Source organism: Sceloporus undulatus, chromosome 5 (genome assembly GCF_019175285.1).
Source record: "Sceloporus undulatus isolate JIND9_A2432 ecotype Alabama chromosome 5, SceUnd_v1.1, whole genome shotgun sequence".
Lineage (NCBI taxonomy): Eukaryota > Metazoa > Chordata > Lepidosauria > Squamata > Phrynosomatidae > Sceloporus > Sceloporus undulatus.
In genome coordinates this window covers 90428573-90447495 of record NC_056526.1, presented here as the reverse complement: position 1 = coordinate 90447495, position 18923 = coordinate 90428573, and the positions used below count along the sequence as shown (strand labels likewise).

The 18923-nt window shown below is 38.9% G+C and overlaps 1 protein-coding gene across 1 annotated transcript in view; it reads right to left on the bottom strand.

Moving 5' to 3' along the window:
* Positions 1-4760: 4760 nt before the first annotated feature.
* Positions 4761-18923, bottom strand: part of CCKAR (cholecystokinin A receptor) — a 28905-nt gene continuing 14742 nt past the window's right edge. The window contains exons 3-5 of the mRNA XM_042469636.1: positions 12604-12865; positions 10795-10922; positions 4761-5287 (exon numbers count right to left, since the gene is read on the bottom strand). Of these exons, the coding sequence (XP_042325570.1) occupies positions 4761-5287; positions 10795-10922; positions 12604-12865 (917 nt within the window). The remainder of the gene's footprint in view (positions 5288-10794; positions 10923-12603; positions 12866-18923) is intronic.

The following is an 18923-nucleotide window of genomic DNA, read 5'->3' as shown; positions in this document are numbered from 1 at the left end:
TAAGTTGTTAACAACTTGTAGGCACACAACAACATGAGAAACCCCATCTCTCTAAAGAGATGGGAGACCCTCTGCAGTCTGAGAGAAGATGGAAGAGCCACAGAGAGAATACTGGCTGATGATTACTGGATTTCATGCAATACAGCACACCCAACAAAAGCCCCAAACTGTAACATAATAGAACCAGTTTATTCATGTTAAGGCAAGAGGTGTCTGTCTCTCTGTCTCTCATGAAGTCATAATAAGACCTTTTCATCATCAGATCTAATGCAGCCACACGCATGGAAAATAACAATAAATGCTGGTAATACCCTATTTCAGTCATCAACACATAAAGCAATTTTTCTCTGGCCAGCTTGGCAATGGTTTCTTGCCTTAATAGAGATCAACTGATTACTCTGTATTTGTTGGAGGTGTTGTGCTCTGTGTACTGCTATGACCCCTTATATTTTTTAGTGCAGCCTTCTGTGAATGTCCCATAAAAATGAGTGAACAAAGAATAGTGATCTCTTCATTAAGTCATTTTATATGGAATGCTCAGAATGCTGTAACTGAGTAATTAAATCTGGAACAAAAATATCTGTCTAAGACTTGAGGAGAACAGAGCCCAAGGACTTGTCATGCTTCTCCTTTTCATTCAGAATAATCTTGTTTTACCATGTTTACTAGGAGAAGCTTCCCCTTCTTTTGCAAAAAGGTGATCAGGATGCTGGATATGTACAAATGTTTTATTCTTTATACAACTCCTTTAGTATACAGCCACCATAAGCACATATTTTTGAATTGGCAAATAGAAGCCTCACTGTTCCTACGTTGTAAAGCAATGAAAAGCCATTAGCTGCAATAAACATTAACAACTCCTGTGTGGTAGTGAGAACCAGCAGAGACTAAGGTCCCCCTGTTTAGTTTTGTTCAAGGATCTAACGGCGAAAGAGTTTTGACACCCTTGGATTCTTTTTGAGGGACAATTCCAGACAAGGTTTTAAAAGGAGCTATAAAAAGGAAGAGAAGTTCTAGTTATGGCTATTAGCCATATTGGATTATTGAAATAGTGACCTATTTCAATAATCCAATATGGCTAATAGCCATAGCTAGAATTTCTTCCCTTCAGGCAATTTTGGTCCACAGAGGCCTACATATCCTAAGGGCACTAGATTCTCTCTGATCTTGGAAACTAAGCAGGGTCAGGCTTGCTTAGTACTTGGATGGAAGACCACCAACAAAGTCCAGGAGCTGTAGGCTATATATCAGAGGAAGAAACTGGCAAAACCATCTCTCAGTACTCCCCCGCCTCGATCCATGGGGAGAGGAAGGTAAGAAATAAGTACTACTACTACTACTTGCCCAAGAAAACCTATGAATCCCTGGAATTGACAAAGTCAACAGGTGACTTTAAGGTACATACATACACAGGGGCTGTGCAGAAGCTGCCAGCCTTTTGATCTTGTTCTTCCATCCATTCAGGTACTTACAGTAAGATTCCTGACACCATGGAGGGAACATGTTTTCAGGCTCCTAGCACATTTGCTTCTCTTCCACTTCCTTATTCCTCCTGGTACTCCACATTTTTTAAAGAAAAAAAAATCTCCCCATTCAGTCTCGAGTTCACCTTTAGTCTAATTCAGTTTGCTTCCACCTTGGTTTTCACCTGGTGTTTCAACCTGCAACCTATTTCTCTTTTACTTACTAGGTCGGATGGAAGAAACCCCTAACTCAGGACACCGGCATTTTTTTCTTGCAACCATCGAGTTCGTGAAGCAAATGGGAACATACTGGCTTGAAAATGTTCAGTATCACACTTCTCTTCAAACACCTAAGTGTGCCACTTTGGCATGCCATGGTTTCTTCTGCACTGGTTCCGTAAACTCACCATCCATGCTTTTGCCAAGGTTGTTTTACTCCGTTCCTTTAGTGGTTTTTACTTTCTTTCTTTTTTACTTTTTCAGTAATTACATCATCATAGTGAAAATAACATTAAAAAATAAATGAAAAACAGAGTAAAACCAACCTCAACCTGCTTGAGAATAGCAAGGGGGGAAAGAAGGAGAATCATGCCCCTTCATGCCATTCATCATTATTCCTTATTGCCGTGAAAGAGACCTATTGCACTAGGGGGACTAATACAACAGGAGCAATATTAGAAGCCTATTGAGAGGGTTTCCCTGTCAATGAAAAGGTGCACTACAGAAACAAAGGAAAAACAAAGCAGCAAATGAATAAACATGACATTGTGTGATAAGATAAAGTCCTCAGCTAGTTCCCTGGCACTTCCCTGTTCCTTCAGAAGGCCAGTGCATTGTATTTTTTCACCATTTTATTTTGTATTATTATTTTGTATGATGATAGTTTATGGATTTTGCAACCCAAAAAATCTGGAAAGCCACCACTGTCAAACAATGATATAAAGGCAAAACTGTGTGTGTACATTTAACCTTTGCTGAGAAGTTTCTATTGCCAGCTTCCCTTTATAGACATTATTCCGAAAACTTTCACTATTCTGAAAACTTTGAGGTAACCCATGAAATGGCACAGTGTTACTTGTTACTTTTAGGGGAGCAATGAATGCCACTTTTTGCATTATAACAATAAAAGTGCAACTATTTTGAGTTATAAATGGCATTGATCATTGTTTTTGTACATTATTTTGTGGAACATTTGAAAGGTTTGGTTCATTTTTAGGTTTTTTTTGAGAAAAGCAATGCATTACTGAATGGTGAGAATCATGACATGTCACTGTTCAAATGACAGAAATGATTAATAATAGTGAATTACGTTTTCGTGAAACAACTCTAACAGCTTAGATTTAGAAATAGTATTTTCAGTACACATTGAAAATACTCAAAGTATAGCTCTCACCAAATTGAGAGACATAGCTGTGTTACTCTCAAATATCAGCATGCAAAGGGATCTTGAAGCACCTGAGCAACAGATGTTGTAGCATAAACTTTCATAATCTCCATGCATCTGAGGAAGCAGAACAAGTCTTTGAAAGCTTATGGTACATGAAGCCAGCATGGTCTAATGGTCTAATGGTCTAATGGGATTTACTTACTAATTAGCTTACTTGCTGTTCACCGCTATGATCTTTGGAATAGCGGTATATAAATAAAACAAATTATTAATTATTATTATTATTAAGTGATGGACTACAACTCTGGATACCAAGGTTCAAATCCCCGCTCAGCCATGGAAACTCACTGGGTGACCTTGGGCAGTTAAATGTTCTCAGTCTCAGGAAAAGGCAATAGCAAACCTCATTTGACCAAATCATGCCAGGAAAACCCCATGATCGCTTTGCCTTAGGGTCACTATAAGTTGAAAATGACTTGAAGGCACACAACAACATTTTACTGTCAATGAAAAGAGAGAGACACTTATTCAGTTTTCTGCCTTGTGGAACAAAGTAATTTGATAAACATACATACTAGGGGGATAAGTTGGAGATGTTATTGGAAGCTGTGCCTCAGGCGGCAAGATGCCATGGTCCAGCCTGTGATCCTCTAGGGAGAGGTGGACCTACGTCCAACAATGCCCCCAAAACCCAACAACAACCCATAAAGGAAAATGTAAGGGTGGCCAGAAGTTCCCATTGAGTTTGGAAAAAATAGGCTATTGTTTTTTAAATGTTAAGTTATTGAAAAGGTGTGTGGATGTGTATTTTGGAGAGTTTGTTCTGACATGTTACTGTGGTGAGGAATGACAAAAGAGATCTGAAAGGTTCATTTTCCAGCTAATAATGAGTTCTTGATCACATATTTTGACTTGCCATTTCTTTTAGCTTAATCAAAGAGCACCGACTTTGAAATGGATGCTAACTGATGAATTGTTGAAAAAGAAAATGATTAAACATTCCTTTTTAAAAAAAAAATGGGTTTGAAAAGGGTTAGACAAAGGTGTGATTGACAGTTCTGTCAATAGCTATCAGCATGATACTGAAATGCAACCTCTCTGTTGAGACACAGTGCATTCTGAAAAGTGGTTGATGGCAGCGGAGTGGTGGGTAGATGAAAAACTGCCTGAAAGCAAAGCCAATGGTTGCCACTGTTGGAATCAGAATACCAGAGTAAACATCTGATCAAGCATAGGATATACAGTCAAAATGTACTGGCTTCACAATTCATCCTCCAAGCAAGAACATTTTTGAAAAAATGCTGCTTCAAAGCACCATTACCTTTCAAAGCACCATTACCCTTCTGATTAACATTGATATGTTCTTCTTATCTTTCATAATGATAATTTCAAGGCACTAAAGCCTAGCAGCCAAAAAGGCTATTTTTCTTTTTTAAAAAATAGAGTTTTGATTTAATCTTAGTTCTTGTTTGGGGATGCAGGGCTTAGAATATGACAATTCAAACCTTGATACAGATAAGCCTTTGCTTTGGAGAACCTAATTCAATATTGAAGCAGCTGACAGTGAAACTAGTTCTGGCTAGTTGTCATAAAGAGTATTTACCAATATAAAATATAAGTGTTTTCGGCATGTGTTTGTGTTTATGAGCAATACACAACCTAAGGGCTATCTTCACTGATCTTTTCTATCTGAAATATCTTCTGTCTTGTCTGAAATTAGAAGCTGGAATGTCTTTCTGCCTGATGGGAGACTTTGAGACATTCTTGTTTGGTTGATTTTCTACTCCTACGTACATCCAATTTACTTAAGCATATTTGTACAAAGGTATGATAGATGGATTCATCACATCAAGGCAATTGCAGGAGAAATAAAATCCATACACCCCCCCCCCTCCTTGTATCAGTCTAGTTCATGGTGGAGCAGATGCATACATGTTTGTGTATGAGTACCTGGAAAGTGATGCACCAGTGGTCTTCCCTTCCTCATCCTCTGCCATCTCTGCTCTAGCCACAGGAAGTTTCTGCTTGGCACAGCAAGTGAAGGTTGCTAGAAAACCCATGCGGAAACGCTTGTTCATGAAACAGTAGATGATGGGGTTCACACAGGCTGATGTATAGGACAGCAAATGGATGAAAGAGATTGGGGCTCCTGAAAGAAGCAGGTTTGCTGATACAGTGTCAAAGGCACGCCAGGTATTGACACTGAAAATGGGAGTCCAGCATATGAAGAACAAAATCACAATCACAATCAGCATTCGGATGACCAGTTTCTTGGCCCTCAAGTTAGCAGCGGAGCAGCTGCTTCTAGGGCGTTCTGTTTTGGTGATGCTACTATTTGCTGAAAGCTGTTGAAGGGGCACCTTTTTCTTCTTGCTTTTCTGCAGATAGCATCCATCGCTGTCTTCGTATTTGCTGCTGGCGGTACTCGTCTTCCTCTCTGTAGACACAGAGCAGCAGAGATCACACTCCATTGGAATATGCTTGAACAAAGCTTTTCCAACCTGTAAACACCTTTCAAGGGTAGAAAACCCAGCACAAAGCTGCCAAGAAAGTTACACTGATGTGGCCAGTAATATACATTGACTACAACTCTGTGAGAACAGACTAAATTATTGTTTCTCAGATTTCTGATAGCTGAGGTAGACACTCTTCTGAACTGACACTGGAGGCGACCTTTGATTTTGCATTCCCCAATGGGTTACTTTTAACATGTGTAGGGAGTGAAAGTTACAAGTCCTGAGGGAATAGGTTGCTTTTTCTAACAGACAGGAAAAGAACATAAGGAGAGTTCTGCTTGATCAGATTAAAGACCTGCCGAGAGCAGTATTCCCACAGTAGCCAAGCAAATGTCAAAGGGAAGACAACAAGCAGGGCATGAGAAGGTGGGGGGCTCCCAGTCACTGGATGTCTTTAAACACAGGTTGGGCAGCCACTTCTCAGGAGGGGTTTAGCTGTGTATTGCTGCGGGACAGAGAGCTGGAGTAGATGGTCTGCTGGTCTGGCAGACTGGCTCACCTGAGTGGATATGAAATTTTGGAAATGGAAATGTGAAAGGCAATAACATGGCAGAATGGCACTTGGAGAATCTGAGGATCTGGAGATGTACATACACTGTTGCTCCCCACTTGATCTAACTCACATCAAACTATGCCATCAACTAACATCTGATGGAGAATATGTGAAAGACAGAAGCAGGAACAGCAACCTAATGAGGAAGCCATACCCTCTGGAAGAACAACATTTGGCTCCTTTGGCAACAATTTTTGGATACTCTCAGACAGACTGTGGCTGAGAAATTCAGCATATGTGTAGCAGTTGATACATTTCAGGACTGAAGGGAACCCTGAAAACACATCTTTTCCTGCCTAGGAACTCCCCTTCCCCCAGTTTAATTGCATTTTTAAAATTATAAACTGGCCTCAAGAACTTTGATATATATATATATATATATATATACTCCAGATTCATTTATCGATCTAAGACATTGCTCAGGGTATGTTTAACACATGCAATGTAGTCCTCTCAAATTATTTTTGGCTAGTTTGAATTAGTTTGGAGCAATGAATTCAGCTCCCTTTTTGTCTCCCACTTCTTGGCCACAACTAACTTCTTGAACAATGAACTCGGAAGACTTATGTAGTATAGCAGAGAACATTTATTTCTTCAGAAGGACTGCTGTTTCTATACAGCCTCAAGTACAAAGTCTTTTCCCAATGGAAAATCCTTTCACAAAGCCTGTGGATTTCAATGAGATTAGTTAATTTAATCTGAACTTTGATAGAGTTCCTATAATGCAAGTGTGGTATAGTGGTTTGGGTTGTTAGCATTATAACTTTATTTCTCTCAAAGGTCAGGTTAAATTATGCCCCTGTTAACTAATTTTATTGAAGTCCACAGACTTTGTGAAAGAATTTTCTGTTGGGAAAGGACTTTGTATTTGTTGTACACCACTTTGAATTATTATTATTATTATTATTATTATTATTATTATTATTATTATTATTATTATTATTATTATTATTATTCAATGTACAAGGCAAGGGGAGGTATACTGTACTGTTGATGCATGTGATATTATGGAATTTTGGGATGGACTTTTATGTCATGGACTTTTGTTGCACTTACTACATAAATTATAGTACAGTGGGCCCATCCTATTGCCAGGCCATCCACCCATAGACTTGTGTGTCCACACCCCATTCTAATACTGGCAGTGTGATGTGGCCAATCACATGTCACTACCCATTGACCATAATGGAGTTTGAACAGCACATTTTCCCTCATCCATGGGGTCCACCAGAATCAAATCCCGCAGATGTGAAGGGTGCACTGTAAAGTATGGTAATGAAAGCCAACATGGTGTAGTGGTTTGAACATTGGATTATGACTGTGGGGACCAAGATTTAAATTCCTGCCTGGCCATGGAAACCAACTGGGTGACTTTGGACCTCATAAGAAGTGCAAACCCCTTCTAAACAAAACTTACAAGGAACCCCATGATAAGTTCACTTTGTTCTAAGTCAGAAACAACTTGAAGGCACACAGCAACAACAAAATACAGTGGGCTGTTGGTTATCCTCTGGAGTTTGGTTTCAAGACACCCCCCCCCCAATGGATAGCAAAATCCATGGATGCTCAAGTCCCATGAAATGCAGTGGCATAATAAAATGGTGTCCCTTATATAAAATGGCAAAATCAAGGTTTGCTTTTTGGAATTTATGTTTTTTTAAATATTTTCAAACTGTAGATCCTTGAATCAATGGATTAAAATGCATGGATACAGAGGGATGCCTATATGGTATGTATAAACAAATGTAATAAAGTAAAGTGTTGGAAGGCAATGGCAGTATGGAGTTTATCACACTGGGGATAATTTTGGCATTAAAGGGAGATTAAAGAGCATTTAAAGCATCCCACAAATAAAGTGAAAATGGCAAGTAATTGCGCAAATGATTATCACACACAATTGTGCAAAGAAAGTGATATTTGAAATGCATTGTTGCTGAAATCCCAAAAGTAAAAAGATGCTCGATAATGCTTCTTTGTGACCACTTTAATGGCAGGTTTTGTGCGACATCGTGTGAAACCATTTCACCTAATTACGCGATTTTTCCAGGATGTTCACGGGATAAACTCCCAATCTCCTTCGTGTGATAAACTCATATGAAATGTCAGGAATGACTGGTGACTGGCTGAATTTCTGAGGGGATTTTTAAAAGGCAGGTGTGTCTGGCAGTTAGAGTGAGAGCTGGATCTGTCAGGGTTAGGAATAGATATCTGTCAGAAGTGGGTAGGGGAGTTGGAGATCTTAGGGAAGTTAGGGTCTGAGATAAAAATTAGAGTCAGGGTGAAAGTTAGGATATGAGTGAGAGAGTGAGAGATATGGATGTTAAAATTAGGACTATGAGTGAGATTTGAATTAGACTTAATGTCAGTCAGGATTTAGATGTATTAAATAAGTAGTAATCTGTGATATGATGTTCAATTTCTGTTAGTAACTAATTTTTGTATTATATGCTCGAGCCTCTGAGAATGCTAAATATGGAATCTTGAGTTCAGATTGAGTTCAGCTGAGTTTCCTGATGATCTTCTTCAGCTTGGTTTTTCTCCTTTGTCTGCTTTTAGTGGGTTGCGTGGGAGTTCCATTGATTACTGTGATGTCTTTGTGGATGTCTGTTCCTGTTGCCTGTTCCTCTTTGGAACATGGACTAGATTTTATTAAATCCACCGAAATAGTTAACAAATTATTGCACACCATTAGAAAGGGTTAATTTGATGCTATGTCTTTAATCAAAGTAGGGCACCAGCCATGGTCATCTTCCTCAATTTATTCTTGTAAGAACTCATATCATTATTAGGCATCATTTCAGTTTGTCCCAACTTTAATGCAACTAATTGCTTTGCAAGGGCATTCTCAGTGTTTGTTTGGTTATGAAGAGACAGATTCTCGTTCATGGTTAGATCAGTTGACATTACTATCTCAGTAATAGCTATCTCTAATGCAAGATTTTGGTGAGAGGAACTCATAGGTGCAGACTCAAGAGCTCCTTTGGTGTCAAGCGACCAGTCCAGTAGTGAGATGGATGTAGAGCAATTGCTCCTTTGACTTTATTGATTTCAGTTTCTTCTTTGCATTCAGCACATTCTTTAGGTTCTTCATGCTTACTCAGTGAGTAAAACTGAGTAATTTTTGTCTGTTGGCATTTTTGTTTAAAGCCAGATCCAAGAGTGGTGTAACTCCCAAGGACTTATAATCGCTTCTAGTCACAGACATGTTGGTAACTAGTGGTTACTGATATTAGAAATCTCTTCCCCATGAGTATAACAGAAATCTCACTGCCTCTTTAATTGTCTAGAGTGCCTTCAGTCACTGTTCACAAGCTGTACCACTCCCTCTCCCTGGGCTCAGGGTGCCTGTTTGGTTGCTGTTTATCTCTTATTGCCATGCTTAATTTATTTTATCGTCTCTTCAGCTTTTCCCCTTTCCCGGCAGTGTTTAAGGAATATCATAATTATTGAGCCAGAAATATAGGTCTTATCTTCATCTGACCTTAAAAGCTGTTTAACACTTTGCAGCAAAAGTTGAAGTAGAGACAGAGGTAGATAATAGATGGCAAGCTACTAAAAATTAATATAAACCTCAAGTAAGTACACTACTTCCAATAATTAATTCTTAGGTAATCTATTATAGATGCTTTTCAGTTCTTACTATGGAGCTTGACAGAGTACCCCGAAAGGGCAGCCTGGGGCTGGCTGTTTTGACTCCGGAGGGACGCTGCAGCAGCCAAACTGAGCAAAAAGCAGGTTCTCTTTACAGCGCTTGGTGCATGTCATGGGTGTACCATTGGTGCACCGGTGATGTAAGCGATGTGTAGCGATGTCTGAACACTGTGCTTCGCTTCCACCGTTATGGTGGCACCCATGTGAATGGGAGGCTGCCATGATGATGGCAGTGGCACATTCCAGGGGTCCGGACCATGCGGTTGCTGTGCAGTCTGCAACCCTAAAATCGCCACCACCACACTGTTTATCGACAGCATTACCACCCCTGTGTCTCAGAGCTGAAGAAGAATTCTAATTAAAGTTGTGGGAGGTCATGACTACACGTCTGCTTCTGCCACCATCTTTCGATACGTTGAAGAAAATCAGAGGAAAAGAAAGAATAAATTGTACTTCCCACAAACCAAACCTCCCCTGTAAACATTCCCGTGTGTTCCTGTTATGCCACTACGGTATGTTGTTGTGACTCAAACAAATTTGATCTCTGTTATTAGGCTTTAAAAACATAATGCTTTGTAAAGTGGTCCATTACTTTTTTCCTTGTTGCCCAGACTACAATATTCTGTTTATGAATCATAGACAGGCTGAAAAAAGGCAAGGAAGGCTTCTAGTTGGCTTTTAATGGTTAGTTCTACTTCTCATCTTTGTGAGCAGTGGCATAGTCAGCCCTCTGTAGCCACTGATTCTTTATCAACAGACTCAAGCAGCCATGGCTTGAAAATATTAAATAGAATATTAATTCCAAAAAGCAAACCTTGATTTCCCATTTTATAAAAGAGGCACTATTTTATTATGCCATTATATTTCATGCGAACTGTACATTCATGGATTCTGGTATTCATGTACTTCAACCAAACCTCAGCAGAGATATGAGATATGTCTATCTTTGTTATAACAGAATAAAAATAACAGAGAAAAGAAAACCCTATGATCATCCAGTTAGTAACAATGTGTTTTGTCAATAACGGTAACAATTATTATTTGAAAACAATTATCCTAAAAAATGACTATTAGTAGAACACGTTTGCAAGATTATTCCAGGATCTTTTAAGATTTGCCTTGTCCGATATAGCCTTTTAGTGAGATAACATGTACTGATCACGTTTCCACATCTGAAGACATTTTGAGTGAAAGAAAGCAAAGGGGCTCAATCATAAAGATTACCTCGTGAAGATTTTCTCTGGCTGACATCAAATTTGATTCCTCTGTACAGCTCCAGGGAGATTAAGCCATACGCAATCATCATTACAATCCCTGGGATAAGGAAAAGAATGAGCAGCTGGAAGATGTACCTGCAGAAGCCAGAAGCATGATTTAGGCCAGAGGAGAAGTGAGATGGATTCTTACCAACCTCTCAATAGAGCCAGTTCTCAGCAAATTGTCTCCTTTCATTCCCTTGCTATGATTTCCCCTCTCAAATGTGTGTATTGATTATAATTCACAGTGTAAGGGGCAGAGACTAGAAAGTATCACCTGGCAAATTTCACAGACAGAAGATATTACAAGGTATTTGCTCTGAGTTTGTAAACTAGATTCTACTAGTCCAGATAAGTAACTTTCCTAAGCTCTGGCAATAGTTGTGAGATGTAAAAAGGAGCAAAAACTTTATAAAGTAAACTTTGGGGTGAGGGGTTGTGTCATTTTGAAAACCAGTTCTTTTAACCAATGTATTCTTTTAATAATATGGGACATGATATGGCTATCACTATTTATAATTATGAATCATATATTGTATACAGTTCCCAGGTCCACTTATATAAGGGGTTCCCCACATAGTTTAATACAAAGTGGGCAAAGTGCAGGATACCTTTGTGGTCCTTAACACCTTCTGAATCCTCAGGTTGACCTTTTTTGGCCAAAAAGAGGGTAAAGAGCTGCTCCTGGCAATCTCCAAATGCAACACTTTACTTTTTGAATCGGTTTCAAAGCTTCCTTCCACGTACTGTTTAACTTCTTATAAACCAACACACCATGCTTTTTCAATAAATTATTTTTCAGTAGTCTATGTGGCTCCCAAAGAATCACAAGGAGTAAAAATTGTGCTGGATCTACTGCAGTAGCTCACTCCTGGTTTAATGATTTCTCCTTTAGCCACAAGCCTTGCACATGCCATGTTTGTTCCTATCCACCAATATCTGCTATAACTGTACCTATCTCCTCTGTCCATGCAGAAGAGCAATGTTCCTTCCTAGAGCTTTGTTTGAAGGATATAATTGTGCACTTCATCCATGTGAGAGGAGAGAGGGTCAGTTGGATTTCTCTAGGGTAAACATGTATCATTCTTTTAATGGAGTGGACCATGAAATGGCTGTTGTGCTCTGCTGTGCATGTGCCACACAAATGGAATCAGCAAAGAAAGGGGCAAGGCTCAGTTGATCCCTATAAGACAATGATGGTGAACCTTTTACAGACTGAGTGCCCAAAGTGCAACCCAGCACCCACTTATTTAATGCAAAGTGCCATGTCCCTCTGGCTTTCTAGTAAGAGACTCTGGCAAACTCTGTGTTGGGGCGACAGCATGTGTGCCCACAGAGAGGGCTCTGAGTGCCACCTCTGGCACGTGTGCCATAGGTTCACCATCACTGCTATAAGAGCTCCCTCAGATGTGTACTATTGGGAGCTGTGTTTGCAGGGAGGGTTACATAGTGCTTTTTCTAGCATTACTAGTTGCCTACAGTTATATTAAAAGGAGGAGGGAAGGGGGAGCAAGGAAAAGGAAATCGTGGCAGCATCTTTAAGACTAACTGGTTTTATTTTCGCATGCACATAGTCAATGGATTATGCAATCTAAAGTGTATCACATTTATAACTGGTCATAGTAAGTTCTTGGATAGTGTTCCTATTTTGCTTGCTTGACCAAGGTAAATCACTATAATCTGCTTATCTGAAATGTCATGAGTTCAGTAGCACTGATTACTGCTTTAAAATGGCAACGGGAAAAAAAAGAAACAAAACCAGCCAACTTGTTCTTACCAAGACTGCTGTATCGCATTATTCGGCCAAAGTAAGCGACACTTGTTGGCTGTGCGGTTGTGAAATGTTGTATATGGTATCAGCTTGCTGTAAACTGGGTATGGTGTCATGATGGCAAAGGAGATACACCAGGTTGCGGCAATCACCTTCAATGCATGCGATTTTGTCTGCCAGACCCGAGATTGCAGCGGTTTGCAAATAGCACTGTATCTTTCCAAAGATATTGCAAACAGGCTGAATGTTGATACGCTGACAGAGACACCTATGCATGGAAGGAAAGAGAGAAAAGAGTATAAATGTTTGGCTCTGGTTTTAGACTACTATGTTTCTTGGTAAATGGTGGTAATGAGACTGGTACTCAAGAAAGAAGAAATGCATTCCTGGCAGAACAGTTCATCCACCTGCTGCCAACTAGCCAGTACTGTTTAATTTTGTAGCCCACCAGTCCTGACATTAAGCAAACTGAGGCAACTGCCTGGATGTTGTGCAGGATCAGCATGTACCACCATTCCACCTGAGCTTCCCAGACATGCAAAAGGCCCCCACAGACAAGTTCACGTGACCTGTCCAGAATGTCTAACCTAGTTTCTGAGCTTAAGGGTGCAACAGGACAATGGAATTGCATAACTTTTGTATGTTTGTGTGCAACAGGACAATGGAATTGCATGTTGTTGTATGTTTGTATGCATGGTTGCTCCTTTCTAAATAAAACCCTTCTATCTACTGAAACCAGAGTGCTGTCTGCGTTTAGTACTGGTATACATAGGTGAAAAGATCCCCAAAGTTACCCTCATTTTTAAATTTTAAAAAGTTGTTTTCTCCATAATTTATTAAGTAAGTTGGTAATTTATTTTGACATGAACTTGCTCACAGATTTCTTTTATGGAAGGTATGAGATATGATTTCAATGAAACTGGATTGTAAATGTATAATGACTTACATGTGTGACTAGTGGCATGTATTACTGCTGTTTACTGTGTATATTTTGATATATAATGTCAGAATAAGAAGGAGGAAAGTTTGATTTCACAACCTCCTCTGTGACTTCTTTGAATACCTCTGGAGAATCTATTCATGTTGACACCAACCCTAGGGATGCCAATGAGACACCACAAGATCCTTTTCCATACTGAAGCGGACCAACATGGCTATGCCTTTGCTCACCTGTTTTCAAGCAGTGAGATAGTAAGTTAGGGTCAATTGTTTGTAACATTACTGAGTGTTAGTTGGCATCGAATGTATGTTTTTACCTAACATGGGTGTGTGGTGAATTTTTTCCTAATCTTGAAGAGTGAGTAACAGAAATACATGCTTAGAAATCTTAACTTAAACCTTAAAAATTTAACTCTTTTAATTTTTTCTTTAAAAACGTCACATCATACCAAATTTCAACTTCAACCACATGAAACATGAAATCAAATGTAAATGCATTTAGGCTGTGTATATAAAGATTTTCACATGAGGCTGTTAGTGTTCTTAAATCGTCGATATATCAGAATTCAGCAATAAATGATTACAAAACAATTTCAAAACAGTTACATTCATACACTGGACACAGCAACGATTTAAGAATGATTTAGCAATGATTTAAGAACACTAACAGCCTCATGTGAAAATCTTTTGGGATATTGTAATTTAAAGACATAATTTTAATTTTGCTAGTTGCTTATGTCATTACTATTGTTTATGTCACAACTATAGTTTGGTGATAGATGGAAATTATTAGTACAAAAAAATAGTAAGGATTCTGCATGGTGTGGTATAGGAGGAGATCAGTGGTGTCTGTGTGTGGGGGTGACACCATGAGTTACCACATCGGGTGACACCAACCCTAGGAATGCCACTGGCTAGTGCCACATTGAGTAGCTGGGCAGACAAACCTGATTCAGGTTCCGCACCATCCCTGAATTCATCCTCCCAGGTCTCTGTAATACAAACCAGGTCAGCCTCTTCACTTTTAAGACAAATCATTGATAGTTGTTTTATTATTGATTGCCCTTGGCATTTCTTAAGTAGAAATGCACAGCCAAAGTCCAGCACAAATACAACCAAATGGGATGCAGCCCTTCTTTTATGCAGGGAGATCCAGGCAGCCATGAGGTCCGAAAAGCATGGAGGCCAGTAATATATATACATATACATATACATATACATATACCTCTCTCTCTCTCTCTCTCTCTCTCTCTATATATATATATATATATATATGAGGCAATGATAATGGCTGCTACCTTGGGTCTTGTACTAGGAGAAAAGTGAGATATAAATAAAATAAGACAAATAAATAAATAAATAGATAGATAAATAGCCTCTCGTGGAGTATTGGAAAAAGACGACTAAAGTACATAAAACAATAAATTTGTAGTGTGGGAAGGGGTTTTCATCAGTTTATGAGGGACATGGATAAAAATAATTCATTCTGGGGTAAATACTTCAAATCTGATATGCAGCCACATGTTTTTCACACTAAAATAGGCATGGGAAACATGTGACCATCCAACTTACAACTTATATCATCCACTGTAAGGATAGTGAAAATTGGGGTGGATGCAGTGTCCAGATTACAGAGGAGTCAAGTCTCCTGTTACTCTATTGTTATTGTTATTTTTTGTGATACCCCAGGTTATTGCTTTCAAAAATCCATGAGAAACTTGGCCTGGCTAAAGAGGAGGAGGGGGCAGAAAGTAGAGGTATTTCAGTTTTATTAAACGCCCCAATACTCCCCAAATAATTTGAACACTGGATGGATGCTTACATAATGTTGGTGAAATGAGAGGTCCACTTTCATCAAGTCTTTAATAATGGCGGAACATCATTGATTATATTTATACCCCAAAATTACTTTTCCAGAATTAGCAGAGACTGATTTATGGTCATTTAGAATATGGTTAAAAGCACAATAAATCTGGTAATTCTACTTAATGGGATATTGTGGAATAACATCTCCAGGTTGATAATTCTAACAACATTATTTTTATACATTAACATGTAAGGTAAGATTGGAATATACAGTGATATAATGATCTGTTATGCCGATGTAAGACAGTTATTTAAGTAATGCTTATTGGTTGTGGGGACACCAAAGAAAGTCACTTCCATTGTCTGAGAAAGCTGACCAGGGCAACTTTATCTACTGACAGAAATGCCATTCTCTGTTATTGCCCCTGTTGTCGCAGCACTTGCCATCATTTTACTCATGCTGCCTTTCCACTGTGGTGGGATTGCATGCTTTTATGACAGAGACAGAGAGAACTACTATAAATAACCAATGCTGAAAAATAGAAGATGGAAACTAAAAAGGAAGAGCATCATCCAGAAGATCACAGATATCAAAGGGAATCAAAGGGAAATTTAAATCATGAGTAGGGACTCTAAATGGGGGACAACAAAGCATGTGCTACTCATACTACAGGGACATTTGCCTCAGCCTTATTTCACCTCTTTTGTATAAACATCAAGGACACACCAGTCAATTTTACACTTCTTTGTTACTTTTAGACATCAACCCTGATATAACATATAATGGAACCGGATTCTGTGCAGCTGCAGTTAAAATCCGTCAGGCAATGACCTCCGCAGTAGGCTAGCACCAGTCTTGCCCTGCTACACTGGATGTTAAATGGGTATTTTAAATACTGTTTTTAACCTGTGCGTTTACCTTGTTTTTACCTTGCTTTTACCTTCTTTCATTCGTTATCCCTTTTTACCTGTCCTGGTCTATAACCGTAATAAAGATGAACTGAACTGAATGAAGAAATTGAATGGTTTCCATTTTGCAAGGGAGTCAGGCCAGATTGCATTTTAACTTGAATGGAGATCATATCATATGTAAAGTAGGATTAGACTTAGAGGGAAATGGTGTAAAAATTGGAGGAAGGAACATCAAGAATTTAAGATATGCAGATGACACCCCTATTACTTAGTAGAAAATAGCAAAGACTTGTAATAGTTAATGAAGAAAGTCAAGGAAGAAAGTACAAAGAGAAATTTACAGCTGAACATTATGAAAAAAAATAATTGCTATAGGTTATTTGTTGCTTTTGTTGCTGCTGCTGTGTGCCTTCAAGTCATTACCAATTTATGGTAACCACAAGGAGACCCTAACATGGGGTTTTCATGACAAGATTTGTTCAGAGGTTTGTTTTTGCCTTCCTCTGAGGCTGAGAGAGTGTGACTTGCCCAACATCACCCAGTGGGATTCCATATCAAAGCAGGGATTTGAACCCTGATTCCGAGCTCTCAAGCACTACTACTTTCTGTAGATGATTTAAATAATTCTAAAGCAGATGATGAAGACATTGAAATAATTTAAGATTTTCCATATCTTGGCTCAGCCATTGATCAGAGTGGAGATTGCAGGCAAGAAATGAAAAGACTAGGACATGGAAATGCAGCAATGAAAGAATTATACAAGATCCTGAAATGTAAAGATATATCATTGAAAACTAAAGTTAGGATTTCCCACACCATTGTATTTCCCATTTGTATGTATGGTTTTAAAAACTGGATTATGAAGAAAGCTGATAGGAAAGAAATCAACTCATTTGAAGTGTGGTGATGGAAAAGAGTTCTATAGATACTGAGGACTCCTAAAAGCAACAACAAATAAGTGGGTCCTAGAGCAAATCAGGCCTGAACTCTTCCTAGAAGCCATGATTACTAAACTGAGGCTGCCATATTTCGGACATATTGTGAGAAGACACAACTCACTAGAAAAGACAATGATGCTTGGTAAAGTACAAGGTAGCAAGAAAAGAGGAAGACCACATTACAGATAGTCTCAATCAAGGAAGCTACAGCCCCGAGACTGCAAGCCCTGATGGAGTGACTTGGAGGTCTCTCAATCATAGTGTCACTATAAATTGAAATTGACTTGACAGCAGTTGGCAAGCAGTTGGCAACAACAACAAACCATGAATATGCTGCCAACTATTTATGCCAATATGGCTACAGTGGCCTATAGGATTGCAGCCTAACAGTCCTCCAGAGAAGGAAAAAAATAATTACAGTTCCAATATTCAGAAATGGAATTCAAACAGCATGTCTCCAGAAACAGTTTACGGACATAAAAAATTATGCCCCCCCTTTTTTTTTTTACTTTCAGGAACTAGAAGAATAAACCCATTAAAATCATATTATCTCAGTGTAACATTTTGAGAATTAAAACAGGGGGAAGAAGAAGTGTTGCTTCCTTGGCCACTTATTTCATAAATATAAGTAAGATCAGAAGAATAAATTAGACATGGGTTTTGTCAGTCCGACTAATATATTTGTCAGTTTTAACCAACTAAACTATGACTAAATTTATAGAGAGCAAATACTGATAGATGACTGCTTACCTATACAGACAGTTACAAGAATTAAATGCAGAACTGAGGGCCACTTGTTTCTGTTTAACAGTTTAGACCTAGATCTGCTGAACACCCACCTATCCTCTTCCCATGAGAGTTCGGTCTAATAAAATAAACAGTTACTGTATATGCTGATGATAGTCTAATGCTGCCCTCTGCTCAGATGGGTTCCAGATGGTTACTGTGGGTTTATGGGGTGATTTGTCAGAGAAAATGCCAACTGTACTAAATGCCAACTAGATGCCAATGGTACTAAAACTAAACTGCAAGGCTCTCAGGAATGGTGTGATAAATGATCATTTAATCAGAAGGTTGTTGAACAAATTAGTAGTTTCAGTTATTTAAGGTAATTCAGTGAAATCATTTCTATAATTTCAGGTCATGACAAATGGAATTAGTGTTTAACTCCAATGAAACGGTTGTAAAATCTAAAGGTATATATTTAGCAATGGGGTAGATTTGATTTCTTCCTTTCTATGTACAGAAAGTCTTTATCCAATTACTGTAGAAACAGCCAGAGGCAGAACAATTGAAAGTACATATCAAAAATTTAAGGTATTTATTTGATGGTTTACCAGAATCTCTTGCAGGACATATTTGTAAGGAGATGGGGTTTCATTCAGGATATTCTGGTTCTATGTCAGCTCTCATGTCTTATTGTAAACGACTTGTAATTTATAAGAACACATTAATAACATCTTATAACAACAAAAGGATAGACATTGGAATAACTGGACCAGTCATTGGGAGACAAAAAACACTGAATATTATATCTCAGGATTCTATGGCCTGGTACAGATGGGTCCCGAAGAACGCCCTTGTCACATGCAAGGGGCACCACGCCCACACTCCCCTCGCACATGACGAGAGCGTCCTCGCTGCGTGGCACCGAATAGACAGCACATGTAGCGATGATGTCGTTACTGTGCGGCCTCCAGATGGAGCCATGCAGCAGCGACATGCTCGTGC